This window comes from Balearica regulorum, chromosome 3 (assembly GCF_011004875.1).
Source record: "Balearica regulorum gibbericeps isolate bBalReg1 chromosome 3, bBalReg1.pri, whole genome shotgun sequence".
Lineage (NCBI taxonomy): Eukaryota > Metazoa > Chordata > Aves > Gruiformes > Gruidae > Balearica > Balearica regulorum.
In genome coordinates, this window is record NC_046186.1 from 71924047 (window position 1) to 71940574 (window position 16528).

Consider the following 16528-nt stretch of genomic DNA (forward strand, 5'->3'; position numbering starts at 1 on the left):
GGCACTGCTCCTTGACAGTTGGCGGCTGGGCGGGCACCGCGGGAATGCGAAGTGCGTGCGGCCGGTAACGGTCACCCCGCAGCTGAGGCGAGACGGGCCCCGCCCGCCGGCGCCCCCCGCCCCGGACTCACTGCGGAGGTTGTGGATGAGCTCGGAGTGGCTGGCGCCTCCCGACTTCCAGGCCATCGCTAGACACACTCTGCGGAGCAGGTACAGAGCCGCCTTCAGCGCCGCGACTGCGCACAGCAGCTTCCCCAGGAAGGACACAACCTCCAGCGCCGACACAGGCGCCGCCTCCTCGCCACCTCCTCCTCCTCCCCCCCCCGCCGCCGCCGCTGCGGCTGCCGCGCGCCCGCCGAGGGGAGGGGCCACGCGCCCACCGCCCCGCGCGCCCGACATTCTCCGGCCGCCGCCGCTGTCGCCGTTCCGCCGGCCCGCGCTGGCCCCCGCGCATGCGCGCCCATTGCCCCCGGGGGCGCGCGTGGGGAGATCCCCGCGCGCGAGGGGGTGGGGTGGGGTTGCTCTGCAGCCGCCCCGTCAGGGGCCGCTCCCCTCCCTCCCGCCGATGTGGGGGGGCTGCGCGCGGAGGGGAGGGCGGTCGGGCCGCCCCTCCGCTGCTCCGGCAGCCCGCGCGGGGGGAACCGGCCTCCCCCCCCCCCAACTCCCCCCGCGGTCGCAGTAGCGCCGTGAACACCCGGTAACACACGAGCGCGTGGCCGTCGCACGGCGCTGGGGGCGCGGAGAACACATTTTGACCAAGCCACGGTGCCGGTAGCGCTATCCTGAGCCCAGCCGCCCGGGCCCGGGACCCAAGCCCGCTCCCTTCCCTCCGCCCCGGCTGCAGCTTGCGGCGCCAGGCGCGCGGGCTCGGCGGCTGCTCCCGGATGGCGGGTTTGGTTGCAGAGGCCGCGGATCCCGCGCTGGCGGCGTCGGGTCGGGCCGGGTCTGTGGGCGCGGGTCTGTGAGCTTACGAGCTCCATTTAATGAATGAGGGAGCGAAACGGCACGTCAGTACTTCTCCCTCCCCCCAGTTTTGGCCGCTTTCGTGAAAGGCGCCGGCACACGCCGCGTACAGAAGCTGGCGGGCAGCTGGAGCTGCGGGGCCCGACCCGGACCCAGCCTGCCGGTCACGCCGGCACCGCCGCCACCCACCACCCCCCCCCCCCCCCCCGTAGCGGCCCGGCGCGCGCCTCGCCACCCTTGCGACGCAGCCAATTACCGCCGTCCCGCGGCGCGGCGTTTTGCATAGGGCGCTCCTATTGGCCACGGCCAGCCCGCGGGGGCCAGGCCTAAGTGTTGGAGGCTGCCATTGGTCAGCTGGCGCGCCCCTGCCCCGGCGGCCCGGGAGGTGCCCCCGAGGCGGCGGTGGGCTGCCGGGGGGGGGGGGGGGGTGTGTGTGTGACCGAGCGCCGGGAAAGGACACAAACAGTCGGGGAGGGATGGAAGAGAATCGGCACCTGCGTGTATGGCTAAAGGCTGCCAGAGTACCAACGATCTGTTACTAGGGCGATGCTGTTGTAAAATAAAGTTACAAATTAAAATTAGTTTTAAAAGGCGTCTAGGTCATGAAATCAGTAGCTCAGAACATAACAAATGGCAAACGGATACATCCGATGCGGCCTTTACTCTGTCCCAGCGTAGGCACACGATGAAGCAGCAATCTTAAGGGAAAAGCAGCAACTCAGGTTCCTCCCGCAGCCTGTAGCATAATGCAGAAAACTATGTAATTAATTTCCTAGTCATGTGGTATCCCTGGGCACTCCCTAAACTCCTTAATGATTAATTTTACCACCAATATTCATTTGCCACCTGTTATTGATATGTGTTTCTATTGTTTTTAAGGGAAAGCAAATTCCATGATTGCAGACGATTTCGGGGAACCTACCGTCAGTGCTGTGACTTTCGCACTTGTGCCCCCTTCTGGTCCCTGTGAAACCAGCTTCCACATGCCCAGGACTGCAATTTTACAGCGTTTCCTCTCTTAACCAGGTGCAACCATGCACGTATGTCATCTACTTGTTACCAGACAGCACGGTTTTCAGTTCTTTTCTTTTGAAACATGAGAATAGCGATACATAACGATGAACAGATAGGCCCTATCACTAGTATGTTGTATAAATATTAGAGAAAACAAGGTATCATCCAGCAGATACAAATTCAAATATTATACTGTTTCTTAAAAGCATTCCTGATATAAGGACACACACAGCCTAACATACCACCATGGCAGACACAGATACCGTCTTCTGTGCAAGAAACCATCCTGGGAGGGATGAACCTGTTCCAGTTCCACACAAGCGCATATACTCCATCCCATCATTGCCAGTTCAAGTGAAGAAAATGAAGTGAAGGTGGGAATCTGCTTTTCTGGCTAGCAGTCAATCCAGGGCAAGTCTGGCAGTTGCCCAATGCATACACCAGGTCCCATCCATAGACTTCCCAGACCTTTCCCATCCGGTTCTTTTAATCCTGGAGACAGATCCACTGCTTCATTCTGTATTCTCCATCTAACTTCTCCTAAGCATGATCTGGCAACCACTCTACAGTCTGTGAGAGACTCCCAGCCTGCCCCAGAATATAAAAGGTCTCCCTGTTATATCTTGTGGGCTGGGAGAGAAGGAAAGAAGCCATGGAGTTAGAGGAATTCCCAAAGGGCAGCAAATACAGAGAACAGACAGACATTGTAAAAATACACACACAAAAATACTTCATTGTTTTAAATGCAAAAGACATTTTCTGTTGTCAGATGCAAGCAAACTGCTTTGCTCTCACATAGAGAGGTCGTTGGCAAGAAACTATCTGGCCCATGTTTAAAAGCATTCCAGGGATACTTACCCCCTTGGGAGACCAGAAACACAAGAGAAACCATTTACATATAAACTGACACTGCTTACCAGGACCAGCTTGAATTAGGGTTAAGCTTGTCATAGAGCACAGAGAAAGAGCCCACCTTTATCTCCTAGGAACGTGCAGACTTGCCCAGGCACTTTCTGACTGAATGCACCTATTGTCCATCTGTTGGCTACATTCTTGGCATGACTATTCAGAGAATGACAGAGAACTAAGTGTAAGCCTTCCTAAGCGATATCTGGGGTGTCTTGGATGGATATCAGGCATGTGTGAAGGAAACTGCATTGGCTCTGCAAGTTTCCAGGAACTTTAAGACAAGCCAAGTTGCCTCAAAGGGCCCTGAGAAACTAACATGCACCCATAGTGGCAGGATGCACCCATTCATGCAGTAAACAAACATGAGAGTCCTTAGCTCTTTCTGCTCTATAGCACCAGGCCATAAGTCCATTTTTTAAACTTAAGAGAATATCCGTTAAGATAAAACTAAAAGGAACATAGACATTCTACACTAGAGTAAAAGACAAGCAGAAATAATAATAAAAAAAATGTTTTCCGGCCATCAGCATTCATGTGGAAACTCTCCATCTGCTCTGATACTCAGCATTCCTGTGTCCTCTTCCCCCTCACTTGTCCAAATCAGCACAAGCACCTTGGTCCCTGGATGCCCACTGTCAGTTGCAGACACCCACATCTTCTACAGGTACAGCCATCTCCCTAGCCCCTCCAGGGAGCTGGTGCATGGACAGCCCTATTAGGGAAGAGGCACGGGAACGCCAGCAGCCAGAGTGGGCCGTCACTTGATTGTTCTGACATGGAGATCCCAACTAATTTTAAGCACATGTCAGATGTCTCTCCTTTTCCGCACATGCACCCACATCTCAATCCCTTAGCAGTACTTACATACATTTATATATAAACCCCTCCATGCTACTATTTCTGTTTCATCCCTTCCCTCCCACCTCAAGAACCCATTAGATTTTTAATTTTTTTGTAATTTAAAAAGCATATGAAAAGTTGATCATCACTGTCTGATCCCATCTGCTTCTCCATATACATACCACAATCAGAAATTTCCTTGTGAAATGTTCCTGCTGAACTTTTCCTCAGTTATGCCCCAAGCCCCACATTAACTGGCTTCTACACCTACAGTCACTCCTGTCCCTGCCTTCATTCTGTTTTTAACTTAATCACTCTCCTTCATCTAATTTCTGTTCCTGTAATCTCAAGCCATTTTGGTGCGTGCCTTCATTTTGTATTTCCACTTCAGAAGTTCACATTATTTTGAACTCGGCATCCCTCTTTTCCCAGCCCTGCACTCAAAGAGGAGGTGAGAAGAACCCAGGCACATCAGTGACTCTGTGTTAGGGAGCCGCAGGACTGGGACCACTCCGTGAGAGAAGGTGAGCCTGGAGCTAGGGATGACAATGCCACACAGCAGGACGCTATCCCACCGTATCCGAGCAAGGCAAGCAGAGCAGGGCTGGGAACAGTAAATGGTTTTGCCATCAAGCAAAGTGACAAGTCAGGCCCCAAGTCAAGCCAGACACCAAGTCAGGGATGTGGCTGGACACAGGCCCTCCTACAACACAGCTCAGGCCAGGAGCCGGTGCCTCAGCCCAGGTAGGAGCCCCAGGTGAGGGCAAGTAAAGGCTTATGAACGCAGCCAGGGCCTGGCACTCTGCTCTTCATTCTGCTCTGCAGTACCCTGCACAGCAACAGCACTTGTTCAAGAGATGGAACTGGGCACAACTCCAGGAGTTATGACCAGCAGTAAATATGGCGTCTCCAAATAACTTAAAATATTGTTGAACGATAATTGGAGGAAAGCAGATTATAAGCAAATAGGGTTCAGAATTAGCTTTATCCTGCCCTAGTACATCCACTGATCTAGTAAGTGCCTTCATTCCCAGGCCCCCTAACCTCTGGCAGAGAGGCAGGCATGCTTTCGGTTTTCTTCCCTCTCATTCACACTCCTAGCTTTAGCCACATTTAAGGATAATCCATAGATGCTCCTCGTTGTCTTAGCTAATAGGCTTGGATGCAATACCCAGGGTCAGTTTCATCTAGACATAACGTCCTTTTTGACAACCTCAGAAATATTTGATGAGGCTTATTTTCTCCCAGTGTTTATTTCCTTCTTTTATTTGTTTATTTAAATCTGCTATTACACTGAAAAAAAATTATTAACACAGTACACATCTTTCATAGTGATCAAACACAGAGAGTATATTTAAAGGTTTACAGAGCAGCCCTAAATCCATCACAGCTCTCTCCTCCATCACATAACATTCTGCCAACATTTTCTTAAAAAAAAAGTGTAAGACAGGGAAGAAAAATTGTGATTCTTCTTTCCCTCTTAATGAAAAGGAAACCATCCAAGAGCACAAGAGGAAAAATACACACAGAAATCACAAAGTAACCAACAAAAATATTTGCCTAATAAAACATTTTGATAATCCCAAAGTGTTATCTCTTTCACTTTTAGGTATCTGCTCTGCAGCTGTATTCCGAGGCTGCCTATTGACCTTTCTCACAAGTGTTATGAGAATTAGCTGAAAATACCCTTGCAGTTGACAGTGACTTGCAGGATTGCTGTTAGCAGCTTAATACAGGGCACCAGAGGTATTGGCTACTGTATAATAATAATGCTACTGCGGCATGCAACGAAGCTGGTTTAAGACTTGCAGTATAGCAGACTACAATGGCATCCAGCTTTTTGACTATGTTCAGTGTTGGATTCTGCTGTATAATTATGAAAAAAAAAAACCCAATCAAAATACCCAAACAACTGTTCCTCACAACTGAAGTTCAAATGATGCACAAAGCATATAAAATATCACTGATTTGGTATCACATCTGAAGGATTACAAAACGGCATAGCAGACTTGAGGAACTCAAGAACGCTGTATAGAAAAACCGTGACAGATGGCTTGGCAGGCGAACTGCAGTGACATGGGTGAAAGTTTGGCCAAGCCACTGCTGCTAATGCTGCTAAGTCCACCTGACAGAACCTCACAGAGCTGGCAGCCGCAGCTTTGAAAAAAATGCAGCAGAAAACCGGGTTGTAGAAGTAGGAAGGTGCTTGTGAAAGTCCCTTACTGCACTGCAGTGACTGGACAGATAGTCCCATCCGAAATGACCACATAGCTATGTCAGCCTTTAGCTCATTTTACAACTAACCTCTGAACTTTCTATTGCGCAGTTGCTTAGGTCTCAAGTGAAACGTGATAAAGGAAGTACATGTGTGCTCGTTTGATTTAATATGCTATTGGGGACACAAAAAAAATATTATTGTACTTCTTTCTGTACAGGTAGCAATCTGACAGAGAGAGGAGTATCACCTGCAGATATTTAAAAGCACATCTAGACCAGAGATGATTACTTGCTGTAAAAGTCACTGATTTTGAGAAAATAAAAGTTGACGACCTTGCAAAGATGAGACATATGGGTGACATTATGAGGGGAAGGCAGCCCAGCAGAGCAGACAGGTAAATACCTGGCAAATTTACTTCTTTCTTTATTCCTTCCTCTCCCGGACCCGGTGCTGCAAACAAGGCCTGGGCGCTGCGCACCCGTTCAGCGGCTGGCTGCCCGTGCCGGCGAGGCCCCAGCTTGCAGCGGCAGGGCAGGGCACCCCCCGGCCCCTGCAGGGCGTCGCGCCGTTACCGCAGGACGGGGACGCGGCCCGCCCCGGTCCGTCCGTCTCGGTAAACGCCGGCAGCTGGCGCCGTGCGGCCGCTACATACGGCGGGGCCGGGCGGGCCGCCGCCCCCCTTCCCCGCCATGGCCAGCCCTCGCCCCTGCCCCAGCGCTAGACTGCCCGGGCGCGCTCACGCTGACCGCCGCGCCCCAAGCCTGTCCCTCCACGCTCGCCGTCGCGCCGCAGCCAATCATCAGGCGCGCCGCGAGACGGGCGGGAGCCGGCGCGTGGTGTGGGCGGCCATGGAGGACGTGTGCGCCAGGTTCGTGTCGCAGAAGATCAGCAAGGCGCGCTGGCGGCCCTTGCCCGTCGCCGCGCTCCAGCCCCCCGACGTCTTCGCCACCGGCTCCTGGGACAACGAGGTAGCGAACGAGCGAGCGGGCGGGCCCGGAGGTGCGGCGCGTCCTTCCTGTCGGGGAGTGGGACCGGCGGCGGCGCGCCCCGCCGCCTCGGTCCCCTAAGCCTCCTCCGTTTCGCGTGGGAGAGCGGGGCCGGAGCTTGCCGTGAGCGCTGCCCGTCCCGGCAATCCCGGCATTCGTTTGACAGTGCTCTGCTCGCGTCCCTGAGGAAGCCGGGGGGCCGCCCCGCTGCTCGGCGGGGTTATCCCGCTGGCTGAGCGCTTTCCTCCGGCCGGCGGCGGCTTCCTCAGGAGCGGTGCGCGGCCTGCAGCCTGTTGCTTTGCCTGGCTGTAGCGGTGTAGGCGTCTCTGGCCGTGACAGCTGAGCTGACTTGCTGTTAGATACTTTCAAAAGCATTTTCGAGTGAAACTGGGGGTGTCATTTCCGTACAGGATAACAGGATCTCCATTTGGTCTGTTGGAGACCTTGGAAGTGTGGGCCTCAGTGGTGAATATCAAGGAGAACCTCAGCTGCTGTGTGACATCAGGCACAATGGTGATGTCATGGACATGCAGGTAAAATAGCTGTGTTGAATAGATGCGTATTTTTTAATGGCTTGTCACTTGGGAGAAATGAAGTCATAGTAAACTGAAAAAAAATGCTGAGATTAACAAAAAAATTCTTATGAAGAAGGGCAAACCCAACCAATATCAGTTTGTAGGTTTGATTTTTTTGTTACTTTCAGATCAAAATGATCATCTTGGTACTGACATCAACTAATAGCATGCTTATTATCTCTCTTTAGTTTTTGGACCAAGAGAGAATTGTGGTTGCCTCATCAACAGGAACTGTAACTGTATTCCGTCATCATCAGAATAACCAGGTAAGTAACTTGTACTGGCTTTAAGCTGCTATTCTGTGTAATACAGGTCTCTTTGATCTTATCTCAAAATCTTATTTGCTCAAAATGCAGGAAAAGTCTGCATACCAAAATCAATTTTTTGAAGTCTGTTAGAAAAAGCTTTGGCTTTATACATAAAAGGAAAGAAAAAAGCATTTTGCACACATACTACATGAATTAGATGCCAGAGCCAGATGGACTGGCATATCTGCTAGTATATATCTGTAACCAAATAGTCTGTTCACTGAAAACATACTTAAAAAGTTTAGATTGTTTTGGGGGAGTGCACTTATTAGTACCTGCCTTATTAGAGTTTTTGCATTCTTGAACTAAATGACTCATGTTGAATTTCTTCTCATGAGTGTCACCTGAGGGAAGACAGGTAAACTCTGTAGTCTTTTGCTTTGATTGTAAATCACTGAAAGTAAATGTGTAATGACTTTTTTATATATTCACAATGACACAATAAAGACCAATATGTTAGTAGTTTGATGTGGTACCTAAATTAAACTAAATTCCTTGCAATCAAAATCTAAACCTGACCTTATATTTTGTAAAGGCCTCAGCTCTTTTCCCTTGTCCTGGGGAAAGATTGAAGGGGTAAGTCTAGTGAAAGACATTTCACGGTTCATAAATAGGTTGTGTTCTTTCTGATTTCTAGCTCAGGTAAAAAAGGTGATTCAGAGAAGAAATAATCAATGATTCGTTGAGGGATTGTGTGCTCAAGGGTTGAGGAAAAATCAGATCTCTGATTCTTACTTGTATAGCAGATTCTTATTCCTGTGAGGTAGTGTGGCTTTCGTGGAGCTTGTTTGTGGTTTTGTGAGTATTCTGGAAGCTTTGGTCTATCAGGATCATTATTTAACAGCAAAATTTCATGTCTTGTTACTACTTAGACTTTATCTGCCAACCAGCGGTGGGAGAAAGCCCATTATCACGTGGATCAAGACACATCTTGTGGTGGAGCAGCATGTACTGGAGTCATCTGCAACAACCCAGAAATTGTCACTGTTGGAGAAGATGGTAGAATAAATCTCTTCAGAGCTGACCAAAAGGATGCAGTAAGAACTATAGGTATGTCAAATAACTGTTCAAATTAGTTTAGTTTGGAGTGGTTTGATTGAGTTTTAACTTCTCAAATGATAACAAACAAAAGAAGTCAGTTTAGAATTGAATTAAATACTCTGAGTTGAATGTGTTTGCTCCAGATTATTCCTGTATTCCTCCAGACCTCATATACTTGAAACATATTTCAGACGTATGTCTATATTCATTCAGGTATTTCCATGTTAATGTTTTAACTGATGGAGACGTTCCAAGCCTAACATTCTGTTTCATCTAGAATTGTTAACTGCTATGATAGTATACATGAAATGTGGTTAGATGTCAAGAATTATTTTGTCCCAAGACCTTCATAACAAGGTTAGTGAAACGGTCGTTTCAATTCACTGTTTGTACTAAGATTAACCCTCATGGTATCCATATACAAACCCATCTATTTCTCTGTGTCTAAAGGAACACCAGAAACCACTGTTTGTACCCTGTTCTTCTGCCAGATATCATGGCTTACAGTGATCATTTCTCCCTTAGTGAAAAAGCTCCATATTTCCTGGAGTAATAGATTATGTGATAGAGTAAGATGTTTGTGAAAGGTGTCAAAACTTGGTTATTCTCAACTCTTTATCATGCTGGTCTCATGGAAATAGAATACAAGTTTGTAGCATCTGTTGGAAATGCAACTTAAAAGCAGAAATAATTTCAAGGACAGTAACACCATGTTTGCTAGTGGCATTATTAAACCAGGACTTTCTCCTTGTAATCTCAGCTTGACATAGCACCTGTGTTTCTCCTCAAGCAAAATCTTTCCTCCAACGGATGAAGGAATTCACACAGTGATAAGCCAATTAAGGAAGGAAGTGCTCTGGGATTTCTAAAGGGGGCGCTTGTGTGCGCATGGCTGTACACGCACATACAAGATAAATCCTATTAATTGCATACAGCCCTTTACTGTAGCTCCTTAGGAATTTCTGTAGGAAACCTTTCTATGCTTTAAAAAAAATAGTAGCAGGACATGAGGCAGATTTTATTAGCACATGCACACAAAACACAGTAACTTCCCCTTTGAGTGGTGCAAACGTTAACTAGTTTAAAAGGATTATTTTATTTTTAAATCTTTACTTATATGCAGATACTAACAGAGTGTTCTAGTGCAAGTTTAATAGAGTAGAATGTTTTGCTGACTCACAGGAAGCAGATGTCCACACCAAAACAAATCTATATTCTTCTCTGGGCAATTGCTCAGATGCTTACATACAGATTTAACAATGTGCAGGATGCAAGTTGTTTGTTTTCTTAGTGCTCACTAGATAGTACTATGTAAAAATGCTTGCTGTGTAGTGGTAGCATCAGTCATTGTTACACTGCAGTAAGACTTTGCATTGAGATTTGCTGGTGCGTAAATATTTAAGAGATCACGTGTGAATTGAGAAATGTCCTTTTGGAAATGGGAAGGGAAACGTTAAAATAACAGGAACGGTCTGTAAATAAGTCAGTGACCTGGTAAGTGAGCCTTACCTGGAGTTATGTAGAAGGGACTAGTGCAAACTTTCAAGTCCTTAGGACAGAGTTTTATAGTGTAAGCAATCCTTTGTACTGGCTCCCAGTACAATGACATCTTCACATTTCCCAGGTGCTGGGCTGAACTTTCAATGTGTTTTAATATGAAGATAGAACTCTTGTACCTTATGAAATACTTGTAAAGGAGTACCTTGCTATTTTTGTTACTGTTTAGTAGATTTAAGAGTATAATACAAAGTCGATATGTTTATAGTCAATCATGGTAGGAAAAAATCTCCAAAGTTAGAGATGATGTAAAAATCTTTTGGACCCATAAAGATGTATCATTGCTAAATCAATGACTATTATTCTGTCACAAAATTTAAAATCCTTTAAAACTTCAGTGTTCAGTACTCTCTCATTTCTTTTTAAAGGTCTTTTGGTGTTGTTTTTTTTTCTTCCCATTGGCTTTCATTTAAATAGCAGGCAGAAAAGAAAGCTCATTCAAATATCTGTAACTAGGCATCAATGTAACTTGTCTGTCTCAATATCAGAAAAGGTTTGCATCTTATGCAGCAAAAAAAATCACCTATATTTCCAGTATAAAGTTACGCAAAGAATTTTAAAATTACCCCATCATAATCAAGACAAGTTTATATACAATAACAGAATGAAAATATAAAAAAATGGTGCCTACGTTCTCTCCTAAAGCCTCCAAAAGTTTCACCTCAATGCTGTGAAGTGTTGTGCATTGTAAATAATTGTGACGAAAAAAAGCACTGGAGAAAAGGACCTGAAAAAAGAGCTTTGCCATTTAATTATGAAGATTAACAAGCACAGCATAATTCTAGTTTGGCTTTAGGGACAGGGATGGATATCGCATTGATGGTTCTTGGAAAAGGTCTAAAGAAAGCTGGTGAATTAAGTGCTTCTGTATACAACTGCTTCATGTTCTCAGCCAGAATTAGTGGTTCTTAGGTTCAAAATAACAACTGCATTATGAAAAGCTCTGTAGCTTGCCTCCTGTCAGTAGATACAGAGCATATGAATAAAACTCTTATGAAAACCATGGACCTGGTTAATTTGGTTCTTCTTCTTAGGAACTATAGGAAGAAATCTATAGTTCAAGAAATATAGTTCAGAGAAATCCACAGATCAACAAGTAATTCTGTAAGCACCAGAGCTAATTAGATATTACTTCTTACAGATTTGTCTCAGTAGTGCTTGATAGAGGAAGCAAGGGCTCCTTTTTAACATGATACCCTTGCAAGACTTAAAATTCACATGCCACTGGTCTGTCTGCCCTGAAAATGCAGAGAGATTGTAACCATGTTTAAGCAGCTGTATTCTGTTTTCTAAAAAGAGTTATTTTGTCATAGATGGAAGCTAGCATTCTGTAAGTTTACCTGAATGCTTTCCTCATCTCTCTTGCAGACAATGCAGACAGCAGTACGCTCCATGCAGTGACTTTTCTTCGCACAACTGAGATCTTGACAGTAAATTCAATTGGACAGTTAAAAATATGGGACCTCAGACAGCAAAGAAATGAGCCATCTCAAATATTTTCTTTGTAAGACCTTCATTTTTTTAACATATTTACTGAGAAGCATGTGCTATTTTATATAATCTGATTTAAATCTTTCCTGATACCTTCTTGACAATGGGATGATAAATGATTGTGGGGGTTTAAAAAGGTTTTTAACTTTTTTGGTATTTAAATAATCAAAAGCAGAGTCTGCTTAATGGCTGAATTACTGTTGTGGCTGAGTATTGTATTTGGGTGATGTGGTATGATTTAACTCTTGAAGGCATCTGCACACTTGCTCTTTTTTAAGAAAAAAAAACCAACAAAAAAAACCCACAAACCAAAGCAATCCTCAACCCAAAACTTTTTCTCTTTCCCTAATTAAATATACTTTACATCTGTTTTTCTCCACAGGCCTAATATAAAGTTTCTGGCATTTGAAATCTATCTGAATAACTTTGTGCCTTATAAGGTATTGTGAGAAAACAAACTGAGCTAGATTCAAATCCCATTGTTGTCTGTGGAGTAATTCCCATTGCTGTTAATAGCCTGTGGTTTAGGTACCTGGTTTTGGTAGTGCCCAGTCTCCCTTTGTAACTCTTAGTATATGTTGAAATTGTAATTATAACATGAATTTCAGAGTAGCTTTCTTATTGTAGGTATACTTAAAGTATTATCTGCATGCAAGGTTTTCTCACTCCTGTAAAGCTGTCAGATACTGTGTAGACAGGACACAGAGCCTGATGCTCATCCAATTGTAGCTTCACATTACTGCCATACCTCTAATTTCCAGTAGATGTCATGCGGCTTCAGCCTGTAGTGACTAGATGCTACAGGAATTGAAGCTGCAGCCATTACCGTTACGTTGTTCATCAACGCTCGTAGGAATTAAGAAGGAGAAAACAGAAGCTGAATAAAGAATTCATGTTTGGGTGGTTTGTTTGTTCTTCTGCTTTGCAGGACAGGTGACAGAGTTCCACTGCACTGTGTGGACAGGCATCCCAATCAGCAGCATATTGTGGCCACGGGGGGCCAGGATGGGATGCTGAGTATTTGGGACATCAGGCAGGGTACTATGCCAGTGTCCCTGCTGAATGCTCATGAAGCAGAAAGTAAGTCTCTGAAATGGATGGGGGAGAAGAAGGTGGCATTTTAGAAAAGTTTCTAATTTCTGTACAAAATTGGGTATTGTAGCTACAATAGAAAACAATCACATAGTGGCTACTTGATGTGTTTTCATCCAGTTGGCTTCAGTTTGTTCCTTCTCTGTATATGAGACTGTTCTTATCTAAAAGCCAACTCTGTCTAAAACTAGACTTAGTAAGCAGTTCTTTAATGAGCCATCAGAATGGCTGTGTTTCCAGAGGTGTAGGTATATAAATAGTCATAGAAATTGATGCTGTGGTATACAAGTACAGTGAAGCAAGAATGCAGTTACTAACAAACTTGAAAACGTGAGGAAGAGGGGAACCAAAGGTAGTACAGATCCATTTGGTGCTTCCACAATGCTGGAACAGCTCACTTTTCCTAGTAACTTTATATGAGCAAGACAGCAATTCATTTTGTGCCAAAAATTTCTTGACTTGATGCCACAATTATATTTAAGGAATAAAAATATTTCTTGATATGTTAAGTTTTACTGACTTAAATATCTTCTCCACGGTTGTGAAATTTAAACACAAAATAATAATGTGTTTGCTGGGAAGGAATGTATGCTGTGTGCAGATTTAAACTTAATAGTACGGAAGATGGCATGAGAAAGTATGCAGAATGCCGGAATTCAGATAAGATTTTAACCTTTAACAATTTTCACAGTACTGAAAATACAACAAAATAGCATCTTCTTGTTGGTTTGTTTTTTGGGTTTTTTTCCCCTCTCTGTCTCCCAGGGGAGGGAATATGGCAGTAAATAACTAAGGATGGGGTTTTGGGTCTCATACCCCACAGACACTTAAGAATGTAAGGTTTTGGTGGGGGCCTGGGTTCTTGTAAGTGCATGTCCATATCATACCAAAGTGCACTAAGCAAAGTACTTGATACTTGGTCTGAAGTGGTTTGTTTGATTTTGGTTTGATACTTCCAGTGTGGGAAGTTCACTTCCATCCCTCCAGCCCTGATCACTTATTTACATGTTCTGAAGATGGATCTCTTTGGCACTGGGATACTTCCACAGACATATCTGAAAAACCATCTTTTCTTCATCAAGGTAAGGATGTTTGAAGTCAATCTGCACTGAATTTGTCAGTTGGCAGTGTAATTAAAGTCGATGTTCTCCCATGATCCAATTAATAACATAGTCCTAATACAGAAAACTAAAACCTGGTTTCTTTTCTTAGAAAGCAAGCCCTTATTGGCACTTCAAGAAAACTACTTATAAAGCTAACAGTTGTGTGAGATTTTTGTGGTCTGTGTTGGTTGTTTTGTTTGGGTTTTTTCTTAAATCTGCTGTACTCTGTCCAGTGTGTGATGGGGCACATCTAGTATTTCAAAGACAGATCGTGTTCACTTAAAAATCATCTGTATATAGAGAAGACTTGAAGGCAGCCTAAATGACACATTACTATCTGAGTCTCTGAGGGACATATACAAAATGTTCTAATACCAAAGTAATTGATACATTAATAACATAATGTAATTATTATTTTACTATTCAAGGTCATAATTGGAACTTTCAATGAATGAAACCGATCCCTTTGTATCGTGGCAGGATTTTAATTGAAGATATGATTCTGGCTTAATATAAGCATTTGTTTTCACATACCAGTCACAAAGACTGCTTAATTGCTTGCCACTTCAGACTGTAAACAATGGGCAAACTTTCAGATGTCATCTGCTGCCTTTGGCCTCAAAGTTGTAATTCAAAGCTCAGTTCTACATAGGGAAACAGTAGAATAACTGATTCAAGTTGCACTCTGCATGTTTTCAGGTATATTAAATATAAACCCTTTAGCACCACTTCATCCCTTTGTTAATTTTATGCTGAATGATAGTTCTCGAACTGCGGGACTTCAGTTTGAATGTAAAATGTTATGTGGAAAAAATTCAAAGTCAAATCCAGGTATATCACTTGCTGCAGAGTAAGTAGGGAGTGTCATTACAGCAAAGCTGATGCCCCAAGTATAGCAAGACACCGTATAAACAGACTTTTGTTCTTAGGTCTGTCCTTGCTTTAGTCTCTGGCTAGAAAATCTTGTAGATGTTTACACTATTTGCTCAGTGAGATGAGTTCATAGCTGTACTGTCTTACTTGTCTTAACTGGGGACAGAGCTGGTAGCAGGTTTCTGTAATCACTTGAAATACTTTTTTTTTTAAAGCTATTTTTTCCTTCATTTATCAAAGGGACAACAACATTTGTCAACTAATCTGAAAACTGACTTAAATGTAAAATGATATTCCTGTTATGTCTGTCCCATATCTACTATGTTTCTCCAAATTCTGAGAATACATGAACTAAATTGGAACTTATTTCCCTCTCCTTCTTGCAGGAGGAAGAAGTACTACCTATCTTTCCCACAATACCATTAACCAGTCTGTAGTAAGTGCCTGGTTAAGCAATGATCCTACCAAAGACCGCATGGAAATCACCAATTTAATTCCAAATCAGACTTTGTCTGTGAATACTTTAGATATTTTAGGACCATGCCTAGTATATGGTACTGATGCAGAGGCTATTTACGTGAACAGACAACTTCTTGCATGAAACAACTCCAGTATCCTTTTGAAGTACTGATCACCTTGAACTACTGGGAAATGTCAAGTTCATACTTAATGATGCTCATTAGTCTGTTATCAGCGTGTGGAGGAGACAGCCTGGTCCTGGTACTGCAGAAGGTACCTCAGATTCTGACAGCCATCTGTAGTTATTGATGCTCCAGGATGGGTAACTGATTTCCTCCCCAGTGCCTGTTTGGTTTTGGGAAGCAGGAAAGTAGTCACTATGGCAAGATAGTTGCTGTAAGCTGATTTCCATAATACACATGTGTGTACAAAGTGAAGAAAGGTAAACTCCCAATTTATTTTTTTATTTCCCCCCCATAAAGATATTTTTCAAGTATTAATTCTAAGGCCAAATTATGGGGTTCTTTGAAATTCTTTTTGTCACCTGAGATGGGGGGTTTTTAAGCTGAGCTTTTTATATATTTAGAGGAACATAACTTTTTATGTTAGTTCATGAGAATTGGAAAGCAAAACTGTTAAATGTGAAAGGTTCTATAGGAATTGTAGCATTTTAGTAACATTTTGTATTTTTACAGCTTCATCATGGATGCTGCATGTTAAAACTTGATAATGTGCCGGTAACTCTCTCAAAAAGAGAAGTGTTTTTTTTATAGTTAAGAGGTCATAATTGACAGATGTGTTGGCTGTGTTTTCAGGTGTGAGACTAAGACTTTCTAAACTTGAGACAGAGTCTTTGTCACAATCAAAACTTCGCATCTGGTCTGTTGCAATCTTTGAAAAGCTAGATGTTATGATTAGCACTGTACCTACCTTTTATTGCAGAGAACGCTTTGTCTTTTTAATAAAAAGTTTTGCACAAGAATACTGGTCTGACTGACTTAGTTCTTACAGATGTAGTTATCTTTGCAGGAAGGTAAATAACCGTAAGTTATTTGGACTGATCCTGGGGATACAATCTGAAGGATGGAGGGAAACCTCA

At 44.1% G+C, this 16528-nt stretch overlaps 2 protein-coding genes and 1 long non-coding RNA gene across 5 annotated transcripts in view; 2 read left to right on the forward strand and 1 right to left on the reverse strand.

Annotated features, from left to right (window-relative positions):
• The window catches only part of PCMT1 (protein-L-isoaspartate (D-aspartate) O-methyltransferase), a 35641-nt gene extending 35227 nt beyond the window's left edge, over positions 1-414 (reverse strand). For 2 of the 3 annotated variants that reach the window (XM_075748423.1, XM_075748424.1), the window contains exon 1: positions 132-414. In XM_075748423.1, the coding sequence (XP_075604538.1) occupies positions 132-399 (268 nt within the window). In that variant the 5' untranslated portion in view covers positions 400-414. The remainder of the gene's footprint in view (positions 1-131) is intronic. The other variant, XM_075748426.1, reaches the window with a different exon arrangement.
• Positions 73-6333, forward strand: LOC142601017 (uncharacterized). Its single transcript, XR_012834568.1, has 4 exons — positions 73-210; positions 1843-2003; positions 2184-4250; positions 6162-6333. It is a non-coding gene; the product is annotated as an uncharacterized LOC142601017 (long non-coding RNA).
• A 412-nt stretch (positions 6334-6745) lies between these two features.
• NUP43 (nucleoporin 43) lies at positions 6746-16411 on the forward strand. Its single transcript, XM_075748422.1, has 8 exons — positions 6746-6912; positions 7341-7463; positions 7694-7771; positions 8686-8863; positions 11780-11915; positions 12831-12982; positions 13954-14076; positions 15357-16411. The coding sequence occupies exons 1-8, from the start codon at positions 6793-6795 to the stop codon at positions 15569-15571; spliced, it is 1125 nt and encodes a 374-aa protein (XP_075604537.1). The 5' UTR covers positions 6746-6792; the 3' UTR covers positions 15572-16411.
• The last annotated feature ends 117 nt before the right edge of the window (positions 16412-16528 follow it).

Excerpts from the sequence above, each read along its gene's own strand:
- NUP43 (XM_075748422.1), top strand. The coding sequence starts at position 6,793 with ATGGAGGACGTGTGCGCCAGGTTCGTGTCGCAGAAGATCAGCAAGGCG. Across the intron at positions 7,772-8,685 it reads GTCATCATCAGAATAACCAG|ACTTTATCTGCCAACCAGCG; the intron begins GTAAGTAACTTG and ends GTTACTACTTAG. Across the intron at positions 11,916-12,830 it reads CCATCTCAAATATTTTCTTT|GACAGGTGACAGAGTTCCAC; the intron begins GTAAGACCTTCA and ends TCTGCTTTGCAG.